Here is a 12,993-nt window from a genome sequence, read left to right on the forward strand (position 1 = left end):
TCGAAACGTCCAAACCACGAACAATCAGCTAAGCAATTTTTTTTCAAATGGAAAGAATTCACTTGCCCATTACACAAAACAAAAACCTTTCAACCTGAATTAAGTGGGGGCCTTCACCTCCCCCCACACCCCACAGCTCCCCACACCCCCAACTAAATACACTAACTCTGAGATCGCTCCACATCGGGTAAAGGGCAAATTCCCGTTAACGGCCAAGCACATTCTTTCCCTGAAAAAAAACTTCCCTTAGCAGGCCATTCGCAAGTTGGCTCTTTCGATCTTTCATAGTTCAACAAGCTAAAACTTCATCAAATTAATAGGGACCCTTCCAGGGAAGCGGCAGTCTCTGGAAGACATTTCTCTCTCCAGCATAATCTCTTAATGTCACAAGGTAGGTTTTGATCCCAAAAGCAAGTGACTCTTGAGCCATTTGACTTGTGGATGTGCAGCATTTCCATTAGGGCACAGCACGATGCTTCAGAGATCATCCACGTGCAACTAGCAATGGGCAAAACTGCTATTCAAATTATAGCTTGCTACAAATCACCCACCATGTCCCAGAACCCCCACTCCACATTCCTGGAAACACTGGGAAACATAAAGGTCCTACCAAACACCCTGATATTGGGTGATTTCAATCACCCAAACATTAACTGGGAGAACTACTCAAGTACAAACTTCCCTTGCCCAACATTTCCTGGAATTTATAAACTCAAATGGCCTGGATCAACTGGTCAACACCCCCACCAGAGGTGACAACATATTGAACCTGGTCATCACCAACATTGGCGACCGGTGTTCAACCCCTCGCTGGTTAGATCTGACCATAAACTAATCACTCTGTATATCCACATTCTGCCATCACCCTGGTCAAAGAAACCACTGTGAAAAACTTTTCAAAAGCAAACTTCACGTTACTTAAGACCAAGGTGAGAAGTTTCAAAGCCCCCATGCTAATGGATAATGCTATCCAAGCTGCAAAATCCTTTACTAATTTACTCTACGGGCACTACAAGAATGCATGTATCGTGCTATCCCAAACAAAACCAAGACTCACTCCTCCAAGAAAAGGAAACCAGTCTGGTGGACCTCTGCCATAAACAAGCTATACAATAGAAGAAGGAAACTAGTACAAAAAAAGAGTAAAATCCCAAGAAGGAAAGACATCCCTGATCAGTATCAGCAAGAAACTATGTTCCCTCATAAAATCATCCAAGGCTAGCTTTGAAAGAAAAATTGCCATGGACTCCAAAGATAACCACAAGGCATTCTTTAGCTATGTCAAGAATCTAAGTGGCAATTCTCAGATCTGCTCAGACTTAGTGCAGAATGGCACAAAATACACTGAACCGACCGATATAGCCAACATCCTGGCAGACAGGTTCAGTGCAAACTTCACCCCCTCTCACCCCCAAAAGGGCCCATAACTATACCAGAAGAATGTAGTGCCCCTGAAATCACAGACACTCAGGTTAAAACAGCCCCGTCCAAAGCCAAAAACACAGCATCAATGGGACCGGATGGTGTCCCAGGCTGCATCCTACATGAGCTCAAAGATAAACTAACCCCTCACCTAAACACACTGTTTAAACTCAGCCTCTCCACAGGCTATGTGCCCATAGAGTGATGCACAGCAACGATTATTCCACTCCACAAAGGTGGATCCACAATGGACCCCAGGAACTATCGCCCTATAAGCCTGACTAGCTTGGTTGCAAAGCTATATTTCATTAATAGAGACATTGGAAACCTCCAAACACTGGACCCTACCCAGTTCGGCTTTGTTAAGGGAAGATCATGCCTCCTAAACCTGGTGGACTTCTTTGAGACAGTTGCCAAGGCTATAGACGAGGGAAAGGTGGTCCACATAGCCTACCTAGACCTTGCAAAGGCCTCCGACACCATTCCCCACTCAGGTATTATAGACAAGCTCACCAGCCTGAACATAAACGCCTACTTCATGAGATGGGTTGCCAACTGGCTCATGGACAGAACCCACATGGTAAGAATTGCGGGTGCTAGGTCTGACTCTAAACCGGTTACAAGTGGCATTCCCCCAGGCTCAGTCCTAGGACCCCTCCTGTTCGGCATATACTTCTCAGAGGTACCAAGCACAGGAGGACTTTGGCTGACCAAGTTCATAGACGACTGCAAATTAGGGACTATAATTGACTCTCTGGCTGACACAGACATCCTCCAAAAGGGTCTCACTGAGACAGATACCTGGTGTCAAAATCAAGGCTTCAAACTAAATGCCAAAAAATGCATAGTCATCCCCTTTGGAAAAAACAAAGCACCCACAAACTACCACATAGGTGGTAGACCCCTAAATACGGAAGATGTAATAAGGGATCTGGGGACCCAAGTAGATAGAAACCTCTCTTTGATAATCACATTGCCAAAGTGGTTAGAAAATCCTTCTATGTGTCCCACCTAATCACAATAGGGTTTGCATCCAGATTGAAAGAGGTCATTGGGCCCTTCTATGCATCACTCATCAGACCCATCTTAGAGTACAATGCTCCATTAGGGATGTACCTTACAAGACACCTGCAACAACTGGAAAGACCACAGAAGTACCTCAACAAGAGGATCACTGGCCTCAAGCAGATGCCCTATGCAGCTCAACTGAAGAAACTCCAGCTGTACTCAGTTGCATACTGCCTACTCAGAGGTGATCTCTGCCTGACATACAAGGCCAGAATCTAAAGAAAACCATATCCCTTCGAGCCACATGCTCCAGGGATCTAAACCTCACCACAACAATAAATAGAATGTGCTGGAGGGATAGATTCCTGTCCCAGAGACTTCCCATGCTCTGGAACAAGATTCCAATCTACATTAGGCAGAGCTCCTCACTAACCCTCTTCAAGAGAAACCTTGACGACTGGATGGGAAACACAAAGTTTACCCTAGGGATCACTTCAATGGCTCTGCTGGACAGAGGCACAGGGAACTAATCTAAGGGGGTGGCGAAAGCCAACACATTCCAGCTAGGCTTATAAATGCCTTCGGGCAGATAGCCTAGTACCTACCTATGAATCTTTGGAGATTGCCCTATAGGCCAGGCACAAGTCACTTCTTAGCAGCCTATAAGATACATAAGGCTGTAGCTCTAACCACTATACAGAGTAAAGTGACAGGGCTTTCAGCCTGTCCACATAGGTCATGGTTTGAAGTCCCTGTATTTTCTTATTGAGAAACCTCTGTGGTCTCTCCATCTGCTACAGGTGTCTGGTGAGGTATATGCAAAAGGGTGCATTATACTCTATCAGTGGTCTGATGAGTGTCAAGTACAGTGAAGTTATAACATCTCTTGACTTGGATGCTATGCCCTTGCTTATGAGGTGTGCTACATAGAAGGCTTTCCTTACCACTGTGGAAACTTGGTGGTCAAAGTTCAGATTGCTATCAACCTGTGTTCCCAAGTCTCATACCACTGGGGAGGGTGCTGTCAGTATTGTAATTTGTAGGGAATTCTGTTTTGCCAATGGGAATAATAATGCTTTTTTTACATTTAGTTTTAGACCACAGCTTTGGCACCAATTATTTGTTTGTGTTAGCCCTTCTTGTAATATGTTGACGTTATTGGGGGACTCAGTGATTGCTCCCAGTTTGCAATCATCAGCAAACTTGGTGAGCCAAAGGCCTACTTTGGTCTGGACTTCTGAAAAATAGATGCCAAATAGTATGTGGCCCAGTATAGACCCTTGTGGTTCTCTAGTTGTGAAGGACCTACTGGTGAAGGTGGGGGTCACCAATTTTGACGGAGTGTGTTCTGTCGGTGAGTCAATTGGCTACCCATCTAGTAACGTAAGAGTTAATCCCTATCTGGGAGAGTTTCTCAATGATGTCAGAGTGGGGAATTGTGTCAAAAGCCTTGGCAAGGTTGAGGTAGGCTGTTTGCACTGTCTTACCTTCATCCATGGCTTTAGTGAAATTCTCAAAGAAATCTACCAGGATTAATAAACATGATCTACCCCTAATGAAGCCAGACTAGGTTGGGTCCAGCGTTTGGAGGTCGCCTGTGTCCTTGTTGATAAGGTCCACAATAATTTTTTCCATGGCCTTGCAGATGAGGCTGGTTAGAATTATGGGTCTGTAGTTCCCAGGGTCAGTTGATACCTCTCCCTCTATGCAGGGGGGTTACTGTTGCCATTCTTCATTCTTCAGGGGCATAGCTAGCTCTCAAGCTCTCAAGCTATGATTAAAGAGGATGCCAAATGGGTCCTCTAGGTCTTGTTTTAGATTGTTTAGTAAACAACCTGGGATATTATCTGGTCCCATTGAGGCTGTATTTTTGGCCTTGCCAAGCACAGAGATAACCTGTTCTCTAGAGATACTAGGCAGAGGACTGGTGTCAGGTATGCTTTGGGATAGTGTAGGTGAGGATAAGGGGGTGAAGTTTGCGCTGTATCTGTCAGCTAGCAGGTTGGTGATACTTTCCGGTGTAGTATGAGTGATTCCATCTACAACCAGTTTAGCACATAGCTGGGCATTCCCTTTTAGACTTTGGATGTAGTTAAAGAATGCCTTATGATTATCCTTGGCTGGGGATGCATTTTTATTTTTATGATTTACTTTAGATGACTTTACTGGATTTCTAATTTTCCTGTTCCATGCTTAGGAGGGAACACTTCCTCTGCAGAGTGATATCCCTCTTGCTTTTGGACAACAGTATCTTCATCTTGTTATATAATCTGTTTATTCTTGAAGTCTACCATGGTGACTTGTTTTTACGGAAGACCTGGTTTTGATCCGGTCAAGTACAGCAGCGTTTATGCAGTCACTTAAGTGCTTGTACGGGGCATTTGCATACACTTCTGCATTGTGATGATTGCTATCTGCGATTGTGGGTAGCATGAAGCTTTTTATACCATTGCTTAGTAGACTATAGTTAGCTTTGGTGAAGTTTTTTATAATTTTTGGTCCTGTGAGGGTGTCAATTCCAGTAGTTACTTCAAACAAGACTGATTTGTGGTCTGACCTAACCAGGGGGGGCATCACGCATGGGGAATTACAGTGACCCCCCCCCCCATGTTGGTGGGTACTATATCCAGAACATTAGAGCCCCTAGTTGGTATGCACACTTTCTGTTCCAGAGCATTTGTGTTGACAAAGTCCAGGAGCCTCTTGGTGTGCATGTTTTTGCTCGTGCATGTATTCCAGTCTATGGAAGAATAGTTGAAATCTCCCATGACTAAGGTGTTGCACTGTATGGCAAGGGATTCCAGTCAATCAAGGTAGGGAGTATGCTTATTCTGATTCATGGTGGAGGAATTATAGCTAGTAATGATATGATATGGTACTTTCACAATAGTTAATTGGACATGGAGTAATTTGAGAGAGGCATGCTGTTTGACCAGTCTTGAAGTGTACTTGGTTTTAATGAAGATGGATAGACCTCCACCTTTGATTCCTTCACAGTCATTTTGAGGTCTGAATGTGTGGAAGACATTGTAGCCTTGCACAGCCGGGGTGCTCTCAGAGGCCTTGAACCATGTGTCTGTAACTTGGAAACTGTTAAAGTTTATTCTGACTTAATTATGAGAGTATGGGGAATGTTTTATCTGCAGTGTCTTCTTCTGAGAAAAAAAATCTGCTTTAAATAATTTAGTTTCTTCTATTCCACAGGTCACTATTCATTGTTTACAAAGTGTGTGTGTATGATCCTGTCGATGTTTCTTCCAGGGGTATGGCCACTGGTACTGTTTTGAGGAGGTTTACATGGCTGCATTCTCCACACTTCCTAACTGATGTTAAAAATGGGATTTCAAATTCTCCTTTGGATAGAGATTTAGTTTTTGGCCCCTCTGCTGCAGAGGTAATCAAAAAATGTAATGAAAGGGGTAGGCTGATCCAGGGAATCTCTAAGATTTTTCAGCCCTCCTTTTCCAAATTTTAAGTTATTCTCTAACACCTCATCCAATTTTGGCAAAAAACAAAACAAACAGTCTCAACAAAATACAGATAAACAGAAGTTTAAAGATAAATGCCAAGGGGGTTCCAAAAAGAACCCTCGAACCACCCAAAACCATGGACAGTCCAACAAGTATGAATGACTTTGCAAGAGACCTTGTGACACCGTCCTACCCTGGCCCTCTTTTTCTTACAGAAAGTCTGGATTTCCATGTTTTTCTTTGGCAAAAGATAGTTTCAGACAAATGGGCTCTGAAGATCATTCATTAAGGTTACAGATCGCAGCGGGAGGAAATTTCTCCTTTCCAGAGGGTCATTACTTATCCTCCAGGTCAGACTCTTTTTTTTCACTGGTCCTTCATCACGAACCAGTTCCTCCTTCCCAGGTGGGGAAGAATGTTTATTCAAGAATGTTCTTAGTACCAAAACAAAAAATGCCTGAAAACCAGCTCTCGATAGTCCCAAATTCAAAATGATGTCACTTCACAACCTATTACCTCTTCTTCCGCTTTCTGTTTTCCGGGTAATATTAGACTTAAAAGATGTTTACCATTACATCCCTATCCATCCAGACTTCAAACATTTCTTAAAGTTTTGTGTGTTTGGATCACACTATCAGTTTTCTGCCTTACCATTTGGACTATCCACTGCACCAAGAGAGTTCTCAAAGTATCTAGCTCCAGTTGTAACTCACTGCAGGTTACTGGATATCCACATTTTTCCATGTTTAGATGACTTGCTTATCTTTGCAGAGTTTTTTTTTCAAAGTGTCAGGAATGGGTGGGTGAGAGATCTTTTTCTTACAAAAGTTGGAATTCCAAGAAAAACATTCAAAAGTCTTTCTTAACTCCTTCATACTGGATTGTGTTCCTGGGATGTCAACTAGACACCTCACTTCAAAGAAATTTTCTTCCACTATATCTACTTCTATTTCTAAGGTTTTTCCACTCAAATGTTTGTCACTGCAAGGGAATATATCAGGATTTTTGATCTCATGGCTTCCATGATTCTCATGATATCCCTGGCAAGACTCCACATGAGAAAGATACAGTGGTATATGAAGTCTCTGGTCCCAGCACTAACACTGTTTGACTTTTCAAATCCCACTGAAGAGAAATCATTTGGTGGAGACAATTGATATTCCTAAATCCAGGTCTCCTGTTTTCCCTCCCTGTTCCAAAGCGGTCATTCACCACATATGCCTCAGACTTTGCTTGGGGAACAGTTATAGGAGAAAAAGTGCAAGGTTTGTGGAACACCAAGAACAGATGCAGGCATATAAATATCACAGAGATGCTTGCCCTGATCAAGGCACTCTACTCCCTGAATCACCGTTGGTCCACATGCCCTCTTCAAGCTGTTACAGACAATACCACAGTCACTGTGAGTAACACAACAGTTAGCATACTTGTCTATGAAACTATGTGGTACTTCAACAAGCAAGGGGGGAATCAGGTTATGCACCCTTTGCAGACTAGCTTTGTTCATAGGTTCACAGATTCTTAGGTTAGTACTAGGCTAACTGCCCTTGTGGGTCATTTTAAGCCTAGTCAATTACCCCATGTGAGAATCAAACCTTGCACCTTGTGTAAACATTATGCCAACCTTCCCTTGTTAGCTTGGGATATAACCTCACAGCACAATCTCACTCTACAAGAATCCTACATTCCATCAGGGCAAAACTGTATGGCAGACAAGTTGAGCAGGACTAGGGCAGACCCTTGTGAATGGAAACTAGATCAGGGGTCATCCAAGATTTGATCTATCTGTGAGAAGTCGCATAAGCAGATTTCTTTGCCTCCTGCATGAACAATCAACAGGCAGGATTCTGCTTCAGGAGTTTATGTAAGAAGGCCTGGAAGAAAGCTGCCTTTTATTTTTCTTGGACAGGACTTTTTGTGTATGCTTTTCCACACTTTTCACTAATATCCAGGGTACTTCTGAAGATTCAAAAGGAATCCCCCAAGATCATTGTGGTGACTCCCTTCTGGCCTAGACAACCATGGTTATCCCTTCTTTTGGATATGTCCAGAGGCAGTTACCACAGGCTTTCTCACAGACTGGATCTGCTCAACACAAGAACAAGGTTGTTTGATTACCCCAACATCAATCAACCTCAGCTGACTTCCTGGATGATAATTCGCTTTAGGCACCTCTTTTCTGAGGATGTGCAACAGGTACTAATGGAGGCAAGAAAACCAGCTACTAGAAAATCATATATTAGCAAATGGGAAAAGTTTTCTTGTTGATGCCAACAATATAACCAGCATAACATGGCCAGCTCAGTAGTTCATAGGTGTTTACTAGGCTAACGACCACAAGGGCCTTTTTAAGCCTAGCCATGCATCCTGAATCTCTGACAAGTACTGATACCCTTTACTGTGCTAACGACCACAAGGGCCTTATTAAGCCTAGCCATGCATCCCAAATCTCTGACAAGTTATTATAATAAATGTAAGCATTGGGCTGGGAGATGAACCATTTACAGGTTACCTGTAAATACAGCGGTTTGTGTTGTCACCTCACAGCAAGAAGTTCTTCAGTTCTGTTCTCGGCTTGGGTGCCTTCTGTGCAGAGTGTGCATGTCCTCCTTGCATTTGTATGAGTTTCCTCTGGGTGCTCCAGTTTCCTCACATGTTACAAAGACATCCGTCTGGAGTGTTTCTACCTGGGCCTCCACTGAAAATTGGCCCGTTCCAATGTTAACTAACTAAATAAATAAATAACTAGCAGCCATTCAGGACTAGTTGTTCAGTGGTTTTATAATATTTGTGTGAGTTACTATCTTATGGTCTTTCTTAATCCTTTCTCAAGGTTTATTTATTGGCCAGTTCAGTATGTCTGTCAACAGAGCTTCCTCTTTTAATGCATTCTTATATCAAAATGTTTTTGAAAGGGGTTTTTGTATAAGCAGCTGCCAAGAAAAACTAACATTTGCTCTAATTTAATCAGCTAGGCTGTCTGATTTGAGGTTCTTAACATGGAAAACAGTTTTACTGATTACTCTGAGCTCTGCAAGAAAAGTATCAGATGAGTTGCAAGTTCTTATGGTGAATTAACCCCATTTTCCACATGGACATGGTTTCTTTTATGCCTCCAAGTGGTTTCCAAGTTTACTTTACGTCAAACTCTCCCATCTCCCCATTTTCTTTCCTGAAACTAAACATGAGGAAGAATGGATACCCCGTACCTTAGGTGTCCACAGAAAACTAGGGTACTATTTTGATAGAACTAAATCTTTCAGATCTTCAGATCAATTGTTCATTTCTTGTGAAGGCAAGAGGGGACAACCTGTGTCAAAACAGACTATTCCCAAATGTTTGTCTAAGGATATTACTTTTTGTTATACTCGCCATAACAAAACTATTCCAGGCAGGGTCAAGGTCCACTTTACCAGGGACTTGGCTTCATCTAAGGCTTTTTGGAAAGGGTTGGATTCTAGACATATTCTAGAAGCTGCTACGTGGATCTCTGTACTTAGACTTACAAAGCAATAAAAGCTTCATTCCTTTGCTAGGTCCAGGTCTGGCTTTGCTAGAACCATTCCCAGGGGCTCTTGGACTCTTATCTTTCCATCTCCCAAATGCAGAAAGCTAGGGTAATCTACCTACAGCCTACAGGCTCTTGCAGCAGTGATCAGTATGACGAACATAGTACAGCTGAATAAGTAAACTTACCATAACATTACATGTTCGAATGATCACTGCTGCAGTAGCCAGTCCCTCCCTCCATCCCCATTGTTCTTTAGTGTGTTTTTTATGCCAGGGGTGGACATTTATTTTTTGTTGTTCCTAGCATTGTCCTTTCAGGGCTCAGCCTCCCACTATCTCTCTTTTTTGGCAAAAAAGCTCGTAAGGGACTGGCACCCAGACTTGTCTTTTAGTCAGCTCAGCTCAAACTGGTTGACATTTTGGGCACATAGAAGGTGCCCTGAAGCTTTGGAAGCTGGATAGATTTTATATCCTTGGCAGGACATAACCCATACAGCTAAGGCTACTGCAGCAGTGATCATCTGAACATCTATTGCTATGTTAAGTTCAACTTACAAAACTGTACTTTCCTTAACATCCACTTGACCTCATCCTTCAAATTCCAAAAATATCCATCCACCGGAGGTAATTCTTATGACATTATTTATTGACTGCCTTCTAACTACCCACTTTTACATGTGGACTCTCCTAACAATCCCTCCCATACCTTTACTGCCCCCCTCTTAAACCTTCCCACCCTGCTTCACTATGCCCATATCTTTCAGCTCAGTATTCCTGCACCTACTTAGGGCCAAACTGCCCTTTGCATCTCTTTTACCCCACCTACAGCCGCCATGTCACATGACACTCATCTGTGAACAGTGCATATAAGCCTAAACCCTGAAGCCAATGTAAATAATGTACCCTGCGCTGTAGTAGCTATGCTTGTTTGCTGTTGATTGTTCATACATAGCTTACTCTCTTCTCTGTTGTTGAATATTTAAGACCTTTAACCATGTTTGTAACACTTACTGTACAAGTAAGGTATTTCTGTACTTTAATAGCTCTACTTAGCTGCTGTTAGTGTTCAATATATTTTATTTATTTTCTCATGTAATTTATTAGTTAAGACTATCTACTCATCTCTGTAGCTGTTGTCCTCTAACCATTGACGGATGATTGCTAGTAATGTTTTTATAAGATCTGTACTCCTCACCCTTACTGTAACCTTTTGTAAATTTAATGTTTGTATTTTGTGTGGAGGTTTCCTCCCTGGTTCTCTGCTGAAAAGGAGTTTGTGCTTAGTCAGACTATCCCAGTAAACAAATGTAAATAAATAATTAAATGTATATTTTCTTTGTCATATATGTAGTATCCCTGCCATATTATTGATATAAATGTGATAATTGGTTAGCAAACACATAATTATTGCTGTGCTGTCTTACTAGGGGGAAGAAGGCAATCCTGGACAGTCTGGTCCACAAGGACCAGATGGACAGAAGGTAAGCAGAGACACCTGGTCAGTATTAAATTTCCTTGTGTTATAAAATATGCATTTATTACTTACTGTATGTTTGGAAGTAATATGCTATACCACAATTACCAGTTCAGAAAATCAGTAGCTACCCATATTAAGAAACGGAGAGATACTGTATATGATCTGGCACTGAGAAACCCTAGAACAAACAACACTACAAGACAATGGTTCAAATCAATTGAGGGTTCTCAGTTTCTTAAGTGCTAACATCCCTGTCTTCATTGAGACCAGTTATCTGTCTTTCTCCGTCACTTGTTTTAAATCTCCTCAGTTGTAGCATCTGTCAGAAAGCAGACTGTTTTTAATAATTTTCTGTATTTGTACTTATTTTGTGTGTCCATTTGTAATTACTTACTTTATATTCTAAATTAATGTTGTTGAACATTTGGATTCATTAGTGTTCCTGCATCAAAGAATCAAAGTATCATTGCACAGCATGTACAACAACACAGTCCAGAACCCACAAGATATGGCATAGAAGTAAAAAAACTATTTAAGAACACTGATACACAAATGTCTGTTCTTGTTCTGCCACATAACAAATTAATGAGTTAATTCTACAAGAATTCTCATGCAAAAAACATGACAAAGCATAGAAGCAGTGACACAAGGGCAAAACCCCTCAAACCTTACATCTATAGAAGCAGTTGTGTAACCTCACCAATAAGCAAATTCACCTGGACAAAAAAAAAATATTACTCTGACCCCCAAGATAATCATTAAAAAAAATCCAGAGAAATTCTGAAGGTGAATTAAGAAAAATATTCAACCTGGCTCCCCTTCCTCACAAAACCTCTATCCAGACTTATCCCCCTCAGAAACAGCTACCAAATTTATCACTTTCTTCACAGACATCATAGCCTCTCTTAACTCTAGATCTCCCCAATCATTTAGTCTACCTCAAAAATCTACTAGTTCTGACATCCAAGCCTTCAATCTCCAACCTGTCTCCACATCATATTTTAAACAGTATAAAGAAGCTTAAATCATGTTCTCCTTCTGCTGATGATCTCCCAGCTGAATACCTTAAGCTATCTACAGACTCTATGGTATACCCAGTCTCAGTTCTCATTAACAGATCTATTCAAGACTCCGAGGTTCCTGCCTGGTGGGAAAAATCTTTATTATTACCCTTCAAAAATGAGGTAACTCCCTGAAATCTCTATCTTTAGGTCAGTTGCCATGTTGATCCCCTTTCTAAGATCCCGGAAAAGTGTATTAATTAGCATTTTCTTCAGTACCTCTTGGAAAGTGATCTCCTAACCCTAACATAACATGGTTTTCAACCAAGCCATAGCACCACTACAGCTCTCCTCAATTTTTCTAACGCCATTAATAAAGGCTAGAGACCAAGGAAAGTTTATCCTTTCTCTTTTTTAATCTCTCAAAAGGCTTTGACACAATATCATATGAGAAACTTCTGACTCAAATGTCATCTGTGAACCTTTCCAAACCAGCTCTTGGATGGTTCCTAACTAGCCATCTGACAGATACATCACACTTATAAATGTCATCTCTGAGCCTTTCCAAACCAGCTCTTGGATGGTTCCTAACTAGCTATCTGACAGATACATCACACTTATAAATGTCATCTCTGAGCCTTTCCAAACCAGCTCTTGGATGGTTCCTAACTAGCTATCTGACAGATACATCACACTTATAAATGTCATCTCTGAGCCTTTCCAAACCAGCTCTTGGATGGTTCCTAACTAACTATCTGACAGATACATCACACTTTTAAATGGCATCTCTGAGCCTTTCCAAACCAGCTCTTGGATGGTTCCTAACTAGCTATCTGACAGATACATCACACTTTTAAATGGCATCTCTGAGCCTTTCCAAACCAGCTCTTGGATGGTTCCTAACTAGCTATCTGACAGATACATCACACTTTTAAATGGCATCTCTGAGCCTTTCCAAACCAGCTCTTGGATGGTTCCTAACTAGCTATCTGACAGATACATCACACTTTTAAATGGCATCTCTGAGCCTTTCCAAACCAGCTCTTGGATGGTTCCTAACTAGCTGTCTGACAGATACATCACACTTTTAAATGTCATCTCTGAG

The 12,993-nt window shown here is 41.7% G+C and overlaps 1 protein-coding gene across 1 annotated transcript in view; it reads left to right on the forward strand.

The window, feature by feature from the left end:
• The window catches only part of COL23A1 (collagen type XXIII alpha 1 chain), a 730,410-nt gene that overhangs the window by 317,140 nt on the left and 400,277 nt on the right, over positions 1-12,993 (forward strand). The window contains exon 9 of the mRNA XM_044068962.1: positions 10,838-10,891. Coding sequence (XP_043924897.1) covers positions 10,838-10,891 — 54 coding nt within the window. The remainder of the gene's footprint in view (positions 1-10,837; positions 10,892-12,993) is intronic.

This window comes from Protopterus annectens, chromosome 4.part0 (assembly GCF_019279795.1).
Source record: "Protopterus annectens isolate FY-2018-M chromosome 4.part0, PAN1.0, whole genome shotgun sequence".
NCBI classification, from domain to species: Eukaryota; Metazoa; Chordata; order Ceratodontiformes; family Protopteridae; genus Protopterus; species Protopterus annectens.